The sequence below is a fragment of the Pezoporus flaviventris genome, unplaced genomic scaffold (assembly GCF_033815535.1).
Source record: "Pezoporus flaviventris isolate CSIRO_AGI_PZ_B2104156 unplaced genomic scaffold, CSIRO_AGI_Pfla_v1 ptg000536l, whole genome shotgun sequence".
NCBI classification, from domain to species: domain Eukaryota; kingdom Metazoa; phylum Chordata; class Aves; order Psittaciformes; family Psittacidae; genus Pezoporus; species Pezoporus flaviventris.
Genome location: NW_026893083.1, coordinates 34,857 through 53,006, shown reverse-complemented (window position 1 = coordinate 53,006; position 18,150 = coordinate 34,857). Strand labels below are relative to the sequence as shown.

Here is an 18,150-nt window from a genome sequence, read left to right as displayed (position 1 = left end):
GGACACACACCCGATCCTGCCCTATGGGGGGCGGATCCTGCCCTATGGGGGGGGGAGGGCCCGATCCTGCCCTATGGGGTGGGGGGGGGTGGGGGGGGCCCGATCCTGCCCTATGTGTGGGGAGGGCCCGATTCTGCCCTATGGGGGGGGTTGGGGCTGATCCGGCCTTGGGGGGGGGCAGTTTTAGGGATGGGAACCACACCCCCCCCCCCCCCCCCCGGTTCCATTCGCGGCTGCTGCTGCCAGGACCTGACCTTGGCCTTGAGCAGTGGGGCCGGGAATGGGGGGGGGGAATGAAGGGGGCCTCGATGGGGGGGTTCTGAGGGGGGGGACACGGAGAGGGGGGTCCTGGGGGTCCGGGGGGGGGGAGGGTAAGGGGGTCCTGGATGTGTCCACGGGTAGGTCTGGGGGGGTCCCGATTCAGGGGGGTCCCTGGGGTTCCCTCGGGGGGTCGCTGTGGGTCTCGGTGTGTCCCTATGGGTCCCGGTGGTTCCCTGGGGGTCTCGGTGTGTTTCTGTGGGTCCCGGTGGGTCTCGGTGGGTCCCGGTGGGTCCCTGTGTGTCCCAGGGGGTCCCTGTAGGTCCCCTTGTGACCCTGTGTGTCCCTATGGGTCCCTCTGTGTCCCTATGGGTCCCTCTGGCTCTCTGTGTGTCCCTATGGGTCTCTATGGGTCTCTATGTGTCCCTATGGTTCCCTATGGGTCCCTATGGGTCCCTCTGTGTCCCTATGTGTCTCTATGTGTCCCTATGTGTCTCTATGTGTCTCTATGTGTCTCTATGTGTCCCTATGTGTCTCTATGGTTCCCTATGTGTCTCTATGTGTCCCTATGTGTCCCTATGGTTCCCTATGTGTCCCTATGGGTCCCTCTGTGTCCCTATGTGTCTCTATGTGTCTCTATGTGTCTCTATGTGTCTCTATGTGTCCCTATGTGTCCCTATGTGTCCCTATGTGTCTCTATGTGTCCCTATGTGTCTCTATGTGTCTCTATGTGTCCCTATGTGTCCCTATGTGTCTCTATGTGTCTCTATGTGTCTCTATGTGTCTCTATGTGTCTCTATGTGTCCCTATGTGTCTCTATGTGTCTCTATGTGTCCCTATGTGTCTCTATGTGTCCCTATGTGTCTCTATGTGTCTCTATGTGTCCCTATGTGTCTCTATGTGTCTCTATGTGTCTCTATGTGTCCCTATGTGTCTCTATGTGTCCCTATGTGTCCCTATGTGTCTCTATGTGTCCCTATGTGTCCCTATGGGTCCCTCTGTGTCCCTATGGGTCTCTATGTGTCCCTATGTGTCTCTATGTGTCCCTATGTGTCCCTATGTGTCTCTATGTGTCCCTATGTGTCTCTATGTGTCTCTATGTGTCCCTATGTGTCTCTATGTGTCTCCATGTGTCCCTATGTGTCTCTATGTGTCTCTATGTGTCTCTATGTGTCCCTATGTGTCCCTATGTGTCTCCATGTGTCCCTATGTGTCTCTATGTGTCTCCATGTGTCCCTATGTGTCTCTATGTGTCCCTATGTGTCTCTATGTGTCCCTATGTGTCTCTATGTGTCTCCATGTGTCCCTATGTGTCTCTATGTGTCTCCATGTGTCCCTATGTGTCTCTATGTGTCTCTATGTGTCTCTATGTGTCCCTATGTGTCTCTATGTGTCTCTATGTGTCTCTATGTGTCCCTATGTGTCCCTATGTGTCTCCATGGGTCCCTATGTGTCCCTATGTGTCCCTATGGGTCTCCGTGGGTCCCGCAGGCTGCTGGGGGGGCGGGGGCGCTCCTGCCCCTCCCCGCTGTGCGCCCCCAGCCCCGCGGGGCCCCCGGGCGGCGCCGTCCTCGTGTGCCTGTGCCGGGGAGAGCTCTGCAACGGGAACGGGAACGGGAACGGGAGCGAGGGGGGCGCGGGAAGGGACGGAGCAGGTACGGGGGGATGGGGGCAATGGGGTAACGGGGGGATGGGGGTAATCGGGGTTATGGGGTAATGGGGTAATGGGGGTAAGGGGGCTATGGGGTAATGGGGGGAATGGGGGGAATGGGGGGGATGGGGGTAATGGGGGTGATGGGTTTATGGGGTAATGGGGGTAAGGGGGGGGATGGGGAATGGGGGGGATGGGAGAATGGGGGGAATCGGGGTAATGGGGAGATGGAATGGGGGAAGGGGGCTATGGGGTAATGGGGGAATGGGGTAATCGGGGTAATGGGGGTAATGGGGGGATGGGGTAATGGGGGAATGGGGGTAATGGGGTAATGGGGGGGATGGGGGAATGGGGGGGATGGGGGAATGGGGGCGATGGGGTTATGGGGTAATGAGGGTAACGGGGGGGATGGGGGGGATGGGGGTAATCGGGGTAATGGGGTCGATGGGGTTATGGGGTAATGGGGGTAATGGGGGAATGGGGGAATGGGGGGAATGGGGGGATGGGGGGAATGAGGGAATGGGGGAATGGGGGGAATGGAGAAATGGGGGAATGGGGGAAGGGGGTTATGGGGTAATGGGTTAATGGGGGGCAATGGGGGGGAATGGGGGAATGGGCTAATGGGGGGTAATGGGGGGAATGGGGGGAATGGGGCGAATAGGGGAAGGGGAATGAGGCTTATGGGGTAATGGGGGAATGGGAGTAATGGCTTAATGGGCTAATGGGGGTAATGGGGGAATAGGGTAGTGGTTGCAAAGAAGAGCAATGGGGGGTAATGGGGGTAATGGGAATGGGGGACAATGGGGTAATGGGTGCAAAAGGGGGCAATGGGGGGCAATGGGGGTAAAGAGGGTAATGGGGGAAATGGTGCAATGGGGGCAATGGGGGTAATGGGATGAGGGTAATGGGGGCAATGGGGGTAATGGGGTGCAGGGGATGGGAGCCACTGGGGTCACTTGGGGAGGACCCTGGGACCCTCAGTGGACCCATTGGGGGTGGCTTGGGACCCTTAGGGGTCCCCTAGGGGTGGGATATGGGGCCCATAAGGGACCCATGGGGAGGGAGAGGGGACCTATAGGGAACCTCTGGGATGTGGGAGACCCGGCGGGGGGGTCTATGGGGGGTTGGTGCTGGGACCTCTAGGGGGCTGTGGGGCCCATGGGGGGCTGTGGGGCCCATGGGGGGGCTGTGGGGCCCGTGGCATCTATGGGGCACCTCTATGGGGCTGAGGACCCGGCGTCACCCAGGGCCCGGCCGCGCGGGGGCGCTGTGGCTGTGGGGCGCCGGCCCCCTCCTGCTCCTCCTCGCCTGCCTCTGCGTCCTCGGTAGGGATGGGGGGCACAGGGGATGGGGGGGGGACACATGGGGACCCCCGGGCACAGCCCCCCCCCCCTTGTCCCCAATGGGGGGCTCCTGGGGGTCCCCCGCTCCCGCGTTATGGGGGTCCCGGGGGGGGTCCCCGTGCCCCACACGTCCCCGTTCCAGGGCTGAGCCGGGCCAGGGCCCGCAGGGGGCGGCCACGTCGGGGGGGGAGCGGGGCCCCCCCCGAGCCCCCCAGCCCGGAGCTGCCTGCGCTGAGCTTCCTGAAGGTGGGGGGCACCCATGGGGGGGGGGAGGGCACCCAATGGTGGGGGGGGCACCCATGGGGGGGCACCCAATGGTGAGGGGGGCACCCATGGGGGGGGGGGCACCCAATGGTGAGGGAGGCACCCATATGGGGGGGGGGGCACCCAATGGTGGGGGGTGGCACCCATGGGGGGGAGGCACCCAATGGTGAGGGGTGGCACCCATGGGGGGGGCACCCAATGGTGAGGGGGGGCACCCATGGGGGGGGCACCCAATGGTGAGGGGGGCACCCATGTGGGGGGGCACCCAATGGGGGGGGTGGGAACCCATGGGGGGAGCACCCATGGGGGGGGGGAGGGCACCCAATGGTGGGGGGGGCAGCCGGGGGGTGGGCCCCCAATGGTGAAGGGGGGGCACCCATGGGGGGGGCACCCAATGGTGAGGGGGGGCACCCATGGGTGGGGGCACCCAATGGTGGGGGGTGGCACCCAATGGTGGGGGTGGGAACCCATGGGGGGAGCACCCATGGGGGGGGGAGGGCACCCAATGGTGGGGGGGGGCACCCATGGGGGGGGCACCCAATGGTTGGGGTGGGCACCCATGGAGGGGCACCCAAGGGGGGGGTGGCACCCAATGGTGGGGGGTCCTTGTCCCGGTCTATGGGGCGCTGTTTGTGGGGGTCCTTGTCCCGGTGCTATGGGGTGTGCGGGTGCTGTGGGTCCCTGTCGCTCTCTATGGTTCCCTGTCCCGGTCTATGGGGCCATGGGGGTTCATGGGAGCCCACCCTCGGGTCCCTGTCCCTGTCCCTGGGTCGCTGCTGCTCGGTGCCACTCGGGGGCGCTGTCCCCCCTTACTGCCCTGTCCCCATTGCTCCCCCCGGGGGCGCTGTCCCGCCCCATGGCTGCACTGTCCCCCCATTACTGCACTGTCCCGCCCCATGGCTGCACTGTCCCCCCCCTCCATTACTGCACTGTCCCGCCCCATGGCTGCACTGTCCCCCCCTCCATTACTGCACTGTCCCGCCCCATAGCTGCACTGTCCCCCCATTACTGCACTGTCCCGCCCCATGGCTTCACTGTCCCCCCATTACTGCACTGTCCCGCCCCATGGCTTCACTGTCCCCCCATTACTGCACTGTCCCGCCCCATAGCTGCACTGTCCCCCCATTACTGCACTGTCCCGCCCCATGGCTTCACTGTCCCCCCATTACTGCACTGTCCCGCCCCATGGCTGCACTGTCCCCCCATTACTGCACTGTCCCACCCCATAGCTGCACTGTCCCCCCATTACTGCACTGTCCCGCCCCATGGCTTCACTGTCCCCCCATTACTGCACTGTCCCGCCCCATGGCTGCACTGTCCCCCCCCTCCATTACTGCACTGTCCTGCCCCATGGCTTCACTGTCCCCCCATTACTGCACTGTCCCGACCCATAGCTGCACTGTCCCCCCATTACTGCACTGTCCTGCCCCATGGCTTCACTGTCCCCCCATTACTGCACTGTCCTGCCCCATGGCTTCACTGTCCCCCCATTACTGCACTGTCCCGCCCCATAGCTGCACTGTACCCCCCCCATTACTGCACTGTCCTGCCCCATGGCTTCACTGTCCCCCCATTACTGCACTATCCCGCCCCATGGCTGCACTGTCCCTGTGGCTCCTCTGTCCCTATTGCTCCCCATTATTGCCCTGTCCCTATGGCTCCCCCCATGGCTCCCGCATAGCTCCCCATAGCTCCCCACGGCTCCCCCACAGCTCCCCATAGCTCCCCACGGCTCCCCCACAGCTCCCCATAGCTCCCCACGGCTCCCCCACAGCTCCCCATAGCTCCCCACGGCTCCCCCACAGCTCCCCATAGCTCTCCCCATAGCTCTCCCCATAGCTCCCCATAGCTCCCCTACAGTTCCCCATAGCTCCCCACGGCTCCCCCACAGCTCCCCATAGCTCTCCCCATAGCTCTCCCCATAGCTCCCCATAGCTCCCCTACAGTTCCCCATAGCTCCCCATAGCTCCCCATAGCTCTCCCCATAGCTCTCCCCATAGCTCTCTCCCCATAGCTCCCCATAGCTCTCCCCATAGCTCTCCCCATAGCTCTCTCCCCATAGCTCCCCATAGCTCCCCCATAGCTCTCCCCATAGCTCTCTCCCCATAGCTCTCCCCATAGCTCTCTCCCCATAGCTCTCCCCATAGCTCTCTCCCCATAGCTCTCCCCATAGCTCTCCCCATAGCTCTCCCCATAGCTCTCTCCCCATAGCTCCCCCATAGCTCTCCCCATAGCTCTCTCCCCATAGCTCTCTCCCCATAGCTCTCTCCCCATAGCTCTCTCCCCATAGCTCCCCCATAGCTCTCCCCATAGCTCTCTCCCCATAGCTCTCTCCCCATAGCTCCCCATAGCTCCCCTACAGTTCCCCATAGCTCTCCCCATAGCTCCCCATAGCTCCCCATAGCTCTCTCCCCATAGCTCTCTCCCCATAGCTCTCTCCCCATAGCTCCCCATAGCTCCCCATAGCTCTCTCCCCATAGCTCCCCATAGCTCTCTCCCCATAGCTCTCTCCCCATAGCTCTCCCCATAGCTCTCTCCCCATAGCTCTCCCCATAGCTCTCTCCCCATAGCTCTCCCCATAGCTCTCCCCATAGCTCTCCCCATAGCTCTCTCCCCATAGCTCCCCCATAGCTCTCCCCATAGCTCTCTCCCCATAGCTCTCTCCCCATAGCTCTCTCCCCATAGCTCTCTCCCCATAGCTCCCCCATAGCTCTCCCCATAGCTCTCTCCCCATAGCTCCCCATAGCTCTCCCCATAGCTCTCCCCATAGCTCTCTCCCCATAGCTCCCCATAGCTCCCCCATAGCTCTCCCCATAGCTCTCTCCCCATAGCTCTCCCCATAGCTCTCTCCCCATAGCTCTCCCCATAGCTCTCTCCCCATAGCTCTCCCCATAGCTCTCCCCATAGCTCTCCCCATAGCTCTCTCCCCATAGCTCCCCCATAGCTCTCCCCATAGCTCTCTCCCCATAGCTCTCTCCCCATAGCTCTCTCCCCATAGCTCTCTCCCCATAGCTCCCCCATAGCTCTCCCCATAGCTCTCTCCCCATAGCTCTCTCCCCATAGCTCCCCATAGCTCCCCTACAGTTCCCCATAGCTCTCCCCATAGCTCCCCATAGCTCCCCATAGCTCTCTCCCCATAGCTCTCTCCCCATAGCTCTCTCCCCATAGCTCCCCATAGCTCCCCATAGCTCTCTCCCCATAGCTCCCCATAGCTCTCTCCCCATAGCTCTCTCCCCATAGCTCTCCCCATAGCTCTCTCCCCATAGCTCTCCCCATAGCTCTCTCCCCACAGCTCCCCATAGCTCCCCCATAGCTCTCCCCATAGCTCTCTCCCCATAGCTCTCCCCATAGCTCTCCCCATAGCTCTCCCCATAGCTCTCTCCCCATAGCTCCCCCATAGCTCTCCCCATAGCTCTCTCCCCATAGCTCTCCCCATAGCTCTCTCCCCATAGCTCCCCCATAGCTCTCCCCATAGCTCCCCATAGCTCCCCTACAGTTCCCCATAGCTCCCCATAGCTCCCCATAGCTCCCCATAGCTCCCCCATAGCTCTCTCCCCATAGCTCTCTCCCCATAGCTCCCCCATAGCTCTCCCCATGGCTCCCCCCAGCTCCCTCCCCCCAGCTCCCCGTCCCCTCCCGCAGGGGCTCCCCCGGGGCCGTTTCCCCTCTCTGTGGCCGGGCTCCGCGCGGCACCTCCCGGTCTCGGGGGAGCGCTCGGGGCCGGCGCTGCCGCTCGCGGGGCCCCGGAACCCGGCGCGGCTGCGGGGGGGAAACCTCGAGATGGAGCCGCGGCCAGCGGTGAGCGCGAGAGGGGGGGCGGGTGGACGGGGGGGGACATGGGGGGTGCATGGGGTGCATGGGGTGCTGGGGGTGCTGGGGGTGCTGGGGGTGCTGGGGGTGCTCTGGGTGCACATGGGTGCTATGGGTGCTAGGGGTGGACATGGGGTGCTGGGGGTGCTGGGGTGGACATGGGTGCATGGGGTGCACATGGGGTGCACATGGGGTGCTCTGGGTGCACATGGGTGCTAGGGGTGCTGGGGGTGGACATGGGTGCTGAGGGTGCACAGGGGTGCACGTGGGGTGTGCATGGGGTGCTGGGGGTGGACACGGGGTGCATGGGGTGCTGGGGTGGACATGGGGTGCTGGGGGTGCTGGGGGTGCACATGGGTGCTAGGGGTGTGCATGGCGTGCTCTGGGTGCACATGGGTGCTGTGGGTGCTGTGGGTGGACATGGGGTGCTGGGGGTGCTGGGGGTGGACATGGGGTGGACATGGGGTGCACATGGGTGCTGTGGGTGCTGTGGGTGGACATGGGGTGCTGTGGGTGCTGTGGGTGGACATGGGGTGCTGGGGGTGGACATGGGGTGTGCATGGGGTGCACATGGGTGCTGTGGGTGGACATGGGGTGCTGGGGATGCTATGGGTGGACATGGGTGTACATGAGGTGTACATGGGGTGCTGTGGGGTCACATGGGTGCACATGGGGTGCACATGGGGTGCTGGTGCTGTTCAGGGTGCACACACGTGTGCCAAAGCCACTGTGGCTGCCCATGGCCATCACACACCAACACATGTGTCCTCATGTGTGTCCCCATGTGTGTCCCCATGTGTGTCCTCATGTGTCCTCATGTGTGTCCCCATGTGTGTCCCCATGTGTCCTCATGTGTGTCCCCATGTGTGTCCCCATGTGTGTCCCCATGTGTGTCCCCATGTGTGTCCCCATGTGTCCTCATGTGTGTCCCCATGTGTGTCCCCATGTGTGTCCTCATGTGTGTCCCCATGTGTCCCCATGTGTGTCCCCATGTATGTCCATGTGTGTCCCCATGTGTGTCCCCATGTGTGTCCCCATGTGTCCCCATGTGTGTCCCCATGTGTGTCCCCATGTGTGTCCCCATGTGTGTCCCCATGTTGTGTCCCCATGTGTGTCCTCATGTGTGTCCCCATGTGTCCCCATGTGTGTCCCCATGTATGTCCATGTGTGTCCCCATGTGTGTCCCCATGTGTGTCCCCATGTTGTGTCCCCATGTGTGTCCTCATGTGTGTCCCCATGTGTCCCCATGTGTGTCCCCATGTATGTCCATGTGTGTCCCCATGTGTGTCCCCATGTGTGTCCCCATGTTGTGTCCCCATGTGTGTCCCCATGTGTGTCCCCATGTGTGTCCCCATGTTGTGTCCCCATGTGTGTCCCCATGTGTGTCCCCATGTGTGTCCCCATGTTGTGTCCCCATGTGTGTCCCCATGTGTGTCCTCATGTGTGTCCCCATGTGTGTCCATGTGTGTCCCCATGTGTGTCCCCATGTGTGTCCCCATGTGTCCCCATGTGTGTCCCCATGTGTGTCCCCATGTGTGTCCCCATGTTGTGTCCCCATGTGTGTCCCCATGTGTGTCCCCATGTGTGTCCATGTGTGTCCCCATGTGTGTCCCCATGTGTGTCCCCATGTGTCCCCATGTGTGTCCCCATGTTGTGTCCCCATGTGTGTCCCCATGTGTGTCCCCATGTGTGTCCTCATGTGTGTCCCCATGTGTCCCCATGTGTGTCCCCATGTGTGTCCCCATGTTGTGTCCCCATGTGTGTCCTCATGTGTGTCCCCATATGTCCCCATGTGTGTCCCCATGTATGTCCATGTGTGTCCCCATGTGTGTCCCCATGTGTGTCCCCATGTTGTGTCCCCATGTGTGTCCCCATGTGTCCCCATGTGTGTCCTCATGTGTGTCCCCATGTGTCCCCATGTGTGTCCCCATGTATGTCCATGTGTGTCCCCATGTGTGTCCCCATGTGTGTCCCCATGTTGTGTCCCCATGTGTGTCCTCATGTGTGTCCCCATGTGTCCCCATGTGTGTCCCCATGTATGTCCATGTGTGTCCCCATGTGTGTCCCCATGTGTGTCCCCATGTGTGTCCCCATGTGTGTCCCCATGTTGTGTCCCCATGTGTGTCCCCATGTGTGTCCCCATGTGTGTCCCCATGTGTCCCCATGTGTGTCCCCATGTGTGTCCCCATGTGTGTCCCCATGTTGTGTCCCCATGTGTGTCCCCATGTGTGTCCCCATGTGTGTCCCCATGTGTGTCCCCATGTGTGTCCTCATGTGTGTCCCCATGTGTCCCCATGTGTGTCCCCATGTGTGTCCCCATGTTGTGTCCCCATGTGTGTCCTCATGTGTGTCCCCATGTGTCCCCATGTGTGTCCCCATGTATGTCCATGTGTGTCCCCATGTGTGTCCCCATGTGTGTCCCCATGTTGTGTCCCCATGTGTGTCCCCATGTGTGTCCCCATGTGTGTCCTCATGTGTGTCCCCATGTGTGTCCATGTGTGTCCCCATGTGTGTCCTCATGTGTGTCCCCATGTGTCCCCATGTGTGTCCCCATGTTGTGTCCCCATGTGTGTCCCCATGTGTGTCCCCATGTGTGTCCCCATGTTGTGTCCCCATGTGTGTCCCCATGTGTGTCCATGTGTGTCCCCATGTGTGTCCTCATGTGTGTCCCCATGTGTCCCCATGTGTGTCCCCATGTGTGTCCCCATGTGTGTCCCCATGTGTGTCCCCATGTTGTGTCCCCATGTGTGTCCCCATGTGTGTCCTCATGTGTGTCCCCATGTGTGTCCATGTGTGTCCCCATGTGTGTCCCCATGTGTGTCCCCATGTGTCCCCATGTGTGTCCCCATGTGTGTCCCCATGTGTCCCCATGTGTGTCCCCATGTGTGTCCCCATGTGTGTCCCCATGTTGTGTCCCCATGTGTGTCCCCATGTGTGTCCCCATGTGTGTCCCCATGTGTGTCCCCATGTGTGTCCCCATGTGTGTCCCCATGTTGTGTCCCCATGTGTGTCCCCATGTGTGTCCCCATGTGTGTCCCCATGTGTGTCCCCATGTGTGTCCCCATGTGTGTCCATGTGTGTCCCCATGTGTGTCCCCATGTGTGTCCCCATGTGTCCCCATGTGTGTCCCCATGTGTGTCCCCATGTGTGTCCCCATGTTGTGTCCCCATGTGTGTCCCCATGTGTGTCCCCATGTGTGTCCCCATGTGTGTCCCCATGTGTGTCCTCATGTGTGTCCCCATGTGTCCCCATGTGTGTCCCCATGTGTGTCCCCATGTTGTGTCCCCATGTGTGTCCTCATGTGTGTCCCCATGTGTCCCCATGTGTGTCCCCATGTATGTCCATGTGTGTCCCCATGTGTGTCCCCATGTGTGTCCCCATGTTGTGTCCCCATGTGTGTCCCCATGTGTGTCCCCATGTGTGTCCTCATGTGTGTCCCCATGTGTGTCCATGTGTGTCCCCATGTGTGTCCTCATGTGTGTCCCCATGTGTCCCCATGTGTGTCCCCATGTTGTGTCCCCATGTGTGTCCCCATGTGTGTCCCCATGTGTGTCCCCATGTTGTGTCCCCATGTGTGTCCCCATGTGTGTCCTCATGTGTGTCCCCATGTGTGTCCATGTGTGTCCCCATGTGTGTCCTCATGTGTGTCCCCATGTGTCCCCATGTGTGTCCCCATGTTGTGTCCCCATGTGTGTCCCCATGTGTGTCCCCATGTGTGTCCCCATGTTGTGTCCCCATGTGTGTCCCCATGTGTGTCCTCATGTGTGTCCCCATGTGTGTCCATGTGTGTCCCCATGTGTGTCCCCATGTGTGTCCCCATGTGTCCCCATGTGTGTCCCCATGTGTGTCCCCATGTTGTGTCCCCATGTGTGTCCCCATGTGTGTCCCCATGTGTGTCCCCATGTGTGTCCCCATGTGTCCCCATGTGTGTCCCCATGTGTCCCCATGTGTGTCCTCATGTGTGTCCCCATGTGTGTCCCCATGTGTGTCCCCATGTGTCCCCATGTGTGTCCTCATGTGTGTCCCCATGTGTGTCCCCATGTGTCCCCATGTGTGTCCCCATGTGTGTCCCCATGTGTCCCCATGTGTGTCCCCATGTGTGTCCCCATGTGTGTCCCCATGTTGTGTCCCCATGTGTGTCCCCATGTGTGTCCCCATGTGTGTCCCCATGTGTGTCCCCATGTGTCCCCATGTGTGTCCCCATGTGTCCCCATGTGTGTCCTCATGTGTGTCCCCATGTGTGTCCTCATGTGTGTCCCCATGTGTGTCCCCATGTGTGTCCCCATGTGTCCCCATGTGTGTCCCCATGTATGTCCATGTGTGTCCCCATGTGTGTCCCCATGTGTGTCCCCATGTGTGTCCCCATGTGTGTCCCCATGTGTCCCCATGTGTGTCCCCATGTGTCCCCATGTGTGTCCCCATGTGTGTCCCCATGTGTGTCCCCATGTTGTGTCCCCATGTGTGTCCCCATGTATGTCCATGTGTGTCCCCATGTGTGTCCCCATGTGTGTCCCCATGTGTGTCCCCATGTGTGTCCCCATGTGTCCCCATGTGTGTCCCCATGTGTCCCCATGTGTGTCCCCATGTGTGTCCCCATGTGTGTCCCCATGTGTGTCCTCATGTGTGTCCCCATGTGTGTCCCCATGTGTGTCCCCATGTGTGTCCCCATGTGTCCCCATGTGTGTCCCCATGTGTGTCCCCACATGTTGTGTGTGTGTCCCCATGTATGTCCATGTATGTCCATGTGTGTCCCCATGTGTGTCCCCATGTATGTCCATGTATGTCCATGTGTGTCCCCATGTGTGTCCCCATGTATGTCCATGTATGTCCATGTGTGTCCCCATGTGTGTCCATGTATGTCCATGTATGTCCATGTGTGTCCCCATGTGTGTCCCCATGTATGTCCATGTATGTCCATGTGTGTCCATGTGTGTCCCCATGTGTGTCCATGTATGTCCATGTATGTCCATGTGTGTCCATGTGTGTCCATGTATGTCCATGTATGTCCATGTGTGTCCATGTGTGTCCCCATGTGTGTCCATGTATGTCCATGTATGTCCATGTGTCCCCATGTGTGTCCATGTATGTCCATGTATGTCCATGTGTGTCCATGTGTGTCCCCATGTGTGTCCATGTATGTCCATGTATGTCCATGTGTGTCCATGTGTGTCCCCATGTATGTCCATGTATGTCCCCATGTGTCCCCATGTATGTCCATGTATGTCCATGTATGTCCATGTGTCCCCATGTATGTCCATGTATGTCCATGTGTCCCCATGTATGTCCATGTATGTCCATGTGTCCCCATGTATGTCCATGTATGTCCATGTATGTCCATGTGTCCCCATGTATGTCCATGTATGTCCATGTATGTCCATGTGTCCCCATGTATGTCCATGTATGTCCATGTATGTCCATGTATGTCCATGTGTCCCCATGTGTGTCCCCATGTGTGTCCCCATGTGTGTCCCCACATGTTGTGTGTGTGTCCCCATGTATGTCCATGTATGTCCATGTGTCCCCATGTATGTCCATGTGTGTCCATGTATGTCCATGTATGTCCATGTATGTCCATGTATGTCCATGTGTCCCCATGTGTGTCCCCATGTATGTCCATGTGTGTCCATGTATGTCCATGTATGTCCATGTGTCCCCATGTGTCCATGTATGTCCATGTATGTCCATGTATGTCCATGTGTGTCCATGTATGTCCATGTATGTCCATGTATGTCCATGTGTGTCCATGTATGTCCATGTATGTCCATGTATGTCCATGTATGTCCATGTATGTCCCCATGTGTGTCCCCATGTATGTCCATGTATGTCCATGTATGTCCATGTATGTCCCCATGTATGTCCATGTATGTCCATGTATGTCCATGTATGTCCATGTATGTCCATGTATGTCCATGTATGTCCATGTGTCCCCCGCACCCCAGGGCTCCCTGCGGCACTTCCTGGCTCACCCCGTTGGTCCCGGGCCGGGCATTGTGCGCCTGGCGCTGTCCCTGCCTCGGGGCTTGGCCCCCCTGCACCGGGAGCTGCGGCGCCCCGGTGAGCCCCGGAGCACCCCATGGGGGTCCCGTCCCCCCGCACCCCCTGCGTCACCCCCGTGCCCCCCCCCCCAGGTCTCTCCAAGCCCAGCGTGGTTCAGCGGGACCAGAACGCGCTGCTGCGGGACCGCGGCACCTGCGCCATCGGTGACCTCGGGCCGGAGCTGCCGCTGCCGCCGCGGGTGCAGGGGGGAGCCGCGGCCCCACGGGGGGGACCCATCCGCAAGGTGATGGCGTGGGGTGGGGTGGGGATGGGGATGGGGATGGGAACAGGGATGGGGATGGGGATGTGGGGACGGGGATGGGGATGGAGATGGGGATGGGGATGGGGATGGGGACAGGGATGGGGATGGAGATGGGGACAGGGATGGGGACGGGGATGGGGATGGGGATGGAGATGGGGATGGGGACAGGGATGGGGATGGAGATGGGGACAGGGATGGGGACGGGGATGGGGATGGAGATGGGGATGGGGATGGGGATGGGGATGGAGATGGGGACAGGGATGGGGACGGGGATGGGGATGGAGATGGGGATGGGGATGGGGATGGGGACAGGGATGGGGATGGAGATGGGGACAGGGATGGGGACGGAGATGGGGATGGGGGATGGAGATGGAGACTGGGATGGGGACAGGGATCGGGACAGGGATAGCGTTGAGACAGGGATGGGGATGGAGATGGGAACAGGGATGGAGACTGGGGTGGGAACAGGGATGGGGATGGGGATGGAGACTGGGGTGGGGATGGAGAGTGGATGAGAACAGGGATGGGGACAGGGATGGGAATGGAGAGTGGATGGGAACAGGGATGGGGATGGGGATGGGAATGGAGAGTGGGGTGAGGATGGAGAGTGGATGGGAACAGGGATGGGGACAGGGATGGGGATGGAGAGTGGATGGGAACAGGGATGGGGACAGGGATGGGATGCAGACAGGGATGAGGATGGAGAGTGGATGGGAACAGGGATGGGAACAGGGATGGGATGCAGACAGGGATGGGGATGGAGACTGGATGGGAACAGGGATGGGGATGGAGACAGGGATGGGGATGGAGAGTGGATGGGAACAGGGATGGGGATGGAGACAGGGGTGGGGATGGAGAGTGAATGGGAACAGGGATGGAGAGGGGTGGGGATGGAGAGTGGATGGGAACAGGGATGGGGATGGAGACAGGGGTGGGGATGGAGAGTGAATGGGAACAGGGATGGAGAGGGGTGGGGATGGAGAGTGGATGGGAACAGGGATGGGGACAGGAATGGGATGCAGACAGGGATGGGGATGCAGAGTGGATGGGAACAGGGATGGGGACAGGAATGGGATGCAGACAGGGATGGGGATGCAGAGTGGATGGGAACAGGGACGGGGACAGGGATAGCGTTGAGACAGGGATGGGGATGGAGAGTGGATGGGAACAGGGAGGGGACAGGGATAGGGATGAACAGTGGATGGGAACAGGGATGGGGACAGGGATGGGATGCAGACACGGATGGGGATGGAGACTAGATGGGAACAAGGACAGGGACAGGGATGGGACACAGACAGGGATGGGGGTGGGATGGGGATGGGGATAGAGATGGGGATGTGATGGGGTGGAGTCAGGGATGAGGATGAGGACGGGGATAGGGTTGAGACAGGGATGGGATGGGGATGGAGATGGGAATGCAGATGGAGATGGGGACAGGGGTAGGATTGAGACAGGGATGGGGATGGAAAGGTGATGAGGATGGGATGCTAATGGGGATGGAGGTAGGATGGGAGTAAGGATGGGGACAGGGATGGGGATAGAGATGGGGATGCAGATGGAGCTGGAGATGGGGACAGGTATAGGATTGAGACAGGGATGGGAATGGAGATGGGGACAGGGATGGAGATGGGGACAGGGACAGAATTGAGATAGGAATGGGGATGGAGATGGGGATGCCGATGGACATGGAGATGGGGACAGGGATAGAATTGAGACAGGGATGGGGATGGGATGGGGACATGGATAGGATTGAGACATGGGTGGGGATGGGAAGGGACTGGGATGATGGGATGAGAACAAGGATGGGGCCAGGGATGGGGATGGGGCCGGGGACATGACAGGGACAGAGCCGAGCCCCGGTACCCATGAAGCGCCCTGTGCTGACCGGGCCGGGCCGGGGGGGCTCTGCTCGGCTCCAGGTGGGCACGCAGCGGTACCTGGCCCCCGAGATCCTGGACGAGAGCCCGGACCTGCGCGCCTGGGGCCGGGCGCTGCTGCAGGCCGATGTGTACGCGCTGGAGCTGCTGCTCTGGGAGATCCTGTCCCGCTGCCAGGCCCTGAGCCCCGGTGAGCGCACGGGGATGCTCTGCCCGCATCCCACATCCCCTGCCCCGCATCCCCACCCCGCATCCCCGCATCCCTCAGTCCCCACCCTACATCCCCTGCCCTGCATCCCCGCATCCTGCATCCCCCACCCCGCATCCCCTGCCCCGCATCCCCGCATCCTGCATCCCCGTCCCCCATCCCCTGCCCTGCATCCCCTGCCCTGCATCCCCGCATCCCGCAGTCCCCACCCTACATCCCCTGCCCCGCATCCCCCTCCCCGCATTCCCTGCCCTGCATCCCCTGCCCTGCATCCCCCGCCCCACATCCCCGCATCCCGCATCCCCGTCCCCCATCCCCTGCCCTGCATCCCCTGCCCTGCATCCCTGCATCCTGCAGTCCCCGCCCCGCATCCCCTGCCCCGCATCCCCGCATCCTGCATCCCCTGCCCTGCATCCCCTGCCCCGCATCCCCTGCCCTGCATCCCCGCATCCCGCATCCCCCGCCCCGCACCCCCTGCCCCGCATCCCCACATCCCCCGCCCCGCATCCTGCATCCCCTGCCCCACATCACCTGCCCTGCATCCCCGCATCCTGCATCCCCTGCCCTGCATCCCCTGCCCCGCATCCCCTGCCCTGCATCCCCGCATCCCCGCATCCCCCGCCCCGCATCCCTGCATCCCACATCCTCTGCCCCGCATCCCCCGCCCCGCATCCCCTCCCCGCCTTCACCCGCTCCGGCCCCGCAGGAGCCCCGGTGCCCGCCTTCCGCCTCGCCTACGAGGCCGAGCTGGGCTCCAGCCCCACGGGGCCGCAGCTCCGCCGCTTGGCCGCGGACGAGAGGCGCCGGCCGCTGATCCCCCCCGCCTGGCACCGAACCCCGCAGGTCGGCCCCGGCCCGCGCCCATTGGGGAGGGGGGTCCGTGATGGGGGGGGCCCTGTGTGGGTGCACGGGGGGGGTTTGGGGGTGCCCGGGGGGGTTCGGGGTATTGGGGGTGCCCGTGATGGGGGGGCCTTGTGTTTGGGGGTGCCCGGGGTGTTGGGGGTGCCCATGATGGGGGAGTCCCTGTGTGGGTGCACAGGGGGTGTTGGGGGTGCCCGGGGTGTTTGGGGGTGCCCATGATGGGGGAGTCCCTACCCAGCCCCCCAGGGGTGTTTGGGGGTGCCATGGGGTGACCAGCGGGGTCCCCGCCATGGGGGTGCCCCTGTTCGGGGTGGGGGGGTTATCGTATCCCTGTTTGTGGGACCCACAGCATGGGGGGGTCCCTGCTCGGGGGTTCCTGTTTGGGGGGGGTCCCTGTTTGGCAGGGTCCCTGCTCTGGGGCTCATGTTCAGGGGGGTCCCTGTTTGGGGGTCCCTTTTCGGGGGGGTCCCTTTGGGGGAGTCCCTGTTTGGGGGGATCCCTGTTTTGGGGGGGGCCCTGTTTGGGGGGGCCCTGTTCGGGGGGGTCATTGCTCTGGGGGTCCCTGTTTGGGGAGGGGTCCCTGTTTTGGGGGGCCCCTGTTCGGGGGGGGTCCTGTTTGGGGGAGTTCCTGTTTGGGGGGGTCCCTGCTCTGGGGTTCATGTTCAGGGGGGTCCCTGTTTGGGGTTCCCTTTTTGGGGGGGGTCCCTGTTTGGGGTCCCTGCTCAGGGGGGTCCGTTTGGGGGAGTCCCTGTTTTGGGGGGGGGTCCCTGTTCGGGGGGGTCCCTGTTTTGGGGGGGTCGTTGCTCTGGGGGTCCCTGTTTTGGGAGGGGTCCGTGTTATGGGGGGCCCCTGTTCGGGGGGGGTCCCTGTTTTGGAGGGGTCCCTGCTCTGGGGGGTCCCTGTTTTGGAGGGGTCCCTTTTTGGGGGAGTCCTTGTTTGGGGGGTCCCTGTTCGGGGGGGGTCCCTGCTCTGGGGGTCCCTGTTTTGTGGGGTCCCTGTTTGGGGGTCCCTGTTTTGGGGGGGTCCCTATTTGAGGGGTTCCGTGCCCGGGGGTCCCCGTTGGGGTCCCGCTGAGGCCGGGGGGGTCCCGCAGCCCGGGGGGGCGCTGCCGGAGCTGCTCGAGGACTGCGGGGACCCGGACCCCGAGGCGCGGCTCTCGGCCGAGCGGGGCCTGCAGCGCCTGGCGCGGGGAGACCGAGCCGGGACGGGGGCGGGGCCAGCGCCAAGCCCCGCCCCTCACTCCGCCCACCAGCGGGAAGCTCCGCCCCCCTCCCGCTTCCTGCCGGGAGGGGCCAAGGTCGAAGCGAAGGCGGAAGGTGGGGAACGGAGCTGCCCCCCCCCCAGCCCCAAACCCCCCCTGCACCCCCACATCTGCCCCTGCACCCCAGAACCAGCCCCAACCCCAAACCCCCCTGCACCCCCATATCCACCCCATGCACCCCAGAATCAGCCCCAACCCCCCTGCACCCCAATATCCCCCCTTCACCCCAGCCCCAACCCCAAACCCTCCTGCACCCCCATATCCACCCTCTGCACCCCAGAAGCAGCCCCAACCCCCCTGCACCCCCACATCTGCCCCA

At 61.9% G+C, this 18,150-nt stretch overlaps 1 protein-coding gene across 1 annotated transcript; it reads left to right on the top strand.

Annotated features, from left to right (window-relative positions):
• Positions 1 to 1,749: 1,749 nt before the first annotated feature.
• On the top strand, positions 1,750 to 17,783 carry LOC133263933 (anti-Muellerian hormone type-2 receptor-like; the record flags this gene model as incomplete). The annotated part of the gene is made up of 9 exons (XM_061443834.1): positions 1,750 to 1,971; positions 3,140 to 3,234; positions 3,395 to 3,498; positions 7,159 to 7,314; positions 13,266 to 13,380; positions 13,455 to 13,606; positions 15,544 to 15,691; positions 16,416 to 16,552; positions 17,664 to 17,783. Coding segments are annotated over 9 exons (1,249 nt in total), but the record flags the coding sequence as incomplete, so codon positions are not given.
• Positions 17,784 to 18,150: the final 367 nt, after the last annotated feature.